General features: G+C 63.7%; 1 protein-coding gene across 1 annotated transcript in view; it reads right to left on the bottom strand.

The window, feature by feature from the left end:
• LOC104403939 (beta-crystallin A4-like) overlaps positions 1 to 366 on the bottom strand; it is a gene marked incomplete at its 3' end in the record, with an annotated part of 1,524 nt that overhangs the window by 599 nt on the left and 559 nt on the right. The window contains exon 2 of the mRNA XM_010012233.1: positions 153 to 271. Coding sequence (XP_010010535.1) covers positions 153 to 271 — 119 coding nt within the window. The remainder of the gene's footprint in view (positions 1 to 152; positions 272 to 366) is intronic.

Genomic DNA, 366 nt, shown 5'->3' on the forward strand with positions numbered 1-366 from the left:
CCCCCACGCCACTCACACCCAGAGCATCCCACACGGATGTGGCCACTGCCTGCAGGAGGCAGCCCCATGGCTCAGGTGGCGAAAGACCCTGGCGATCTCCAACCCCTCTCCACCCAGCACCACACGGTCTGTCCCCCCCAGTCCCCACTCACGCCCCACTCTCGATCTTGCAGGAGCGGACGGTGCTGAAGCCGTGCTCTGCGGTGCTGTAGCAGTCAGTGGTGAACTCGTGCTTCTTGCCCTGGAAGAAATCCTCATCCCACACCACGATCTGGGGAGGATGGAAGGAGTCAGGGGGCTCTATGGGGCAGAGGCCCCATGCAGACGCTGCAGCCCCATGCCCGGGTGTTTATGGAGCTCAGATGG

The sequence above is a fragment of the Nestor notabilis genome, unplaced genomic scaffold, assembly GCF_000696875.1.
Source record: "Nestor notabilis isolate BGI_N333 unplaced genomic scaffold, ASM69687v1 scaffold21953, whole genome shotgun sequence".
Classification (NCBI taxonomy): domain Eukaryota; kingdom Metazoa; phylum Chordata; class Aves; order Psittaciformes; family Psittacidae; genus Nestor; species Nestor notabilis.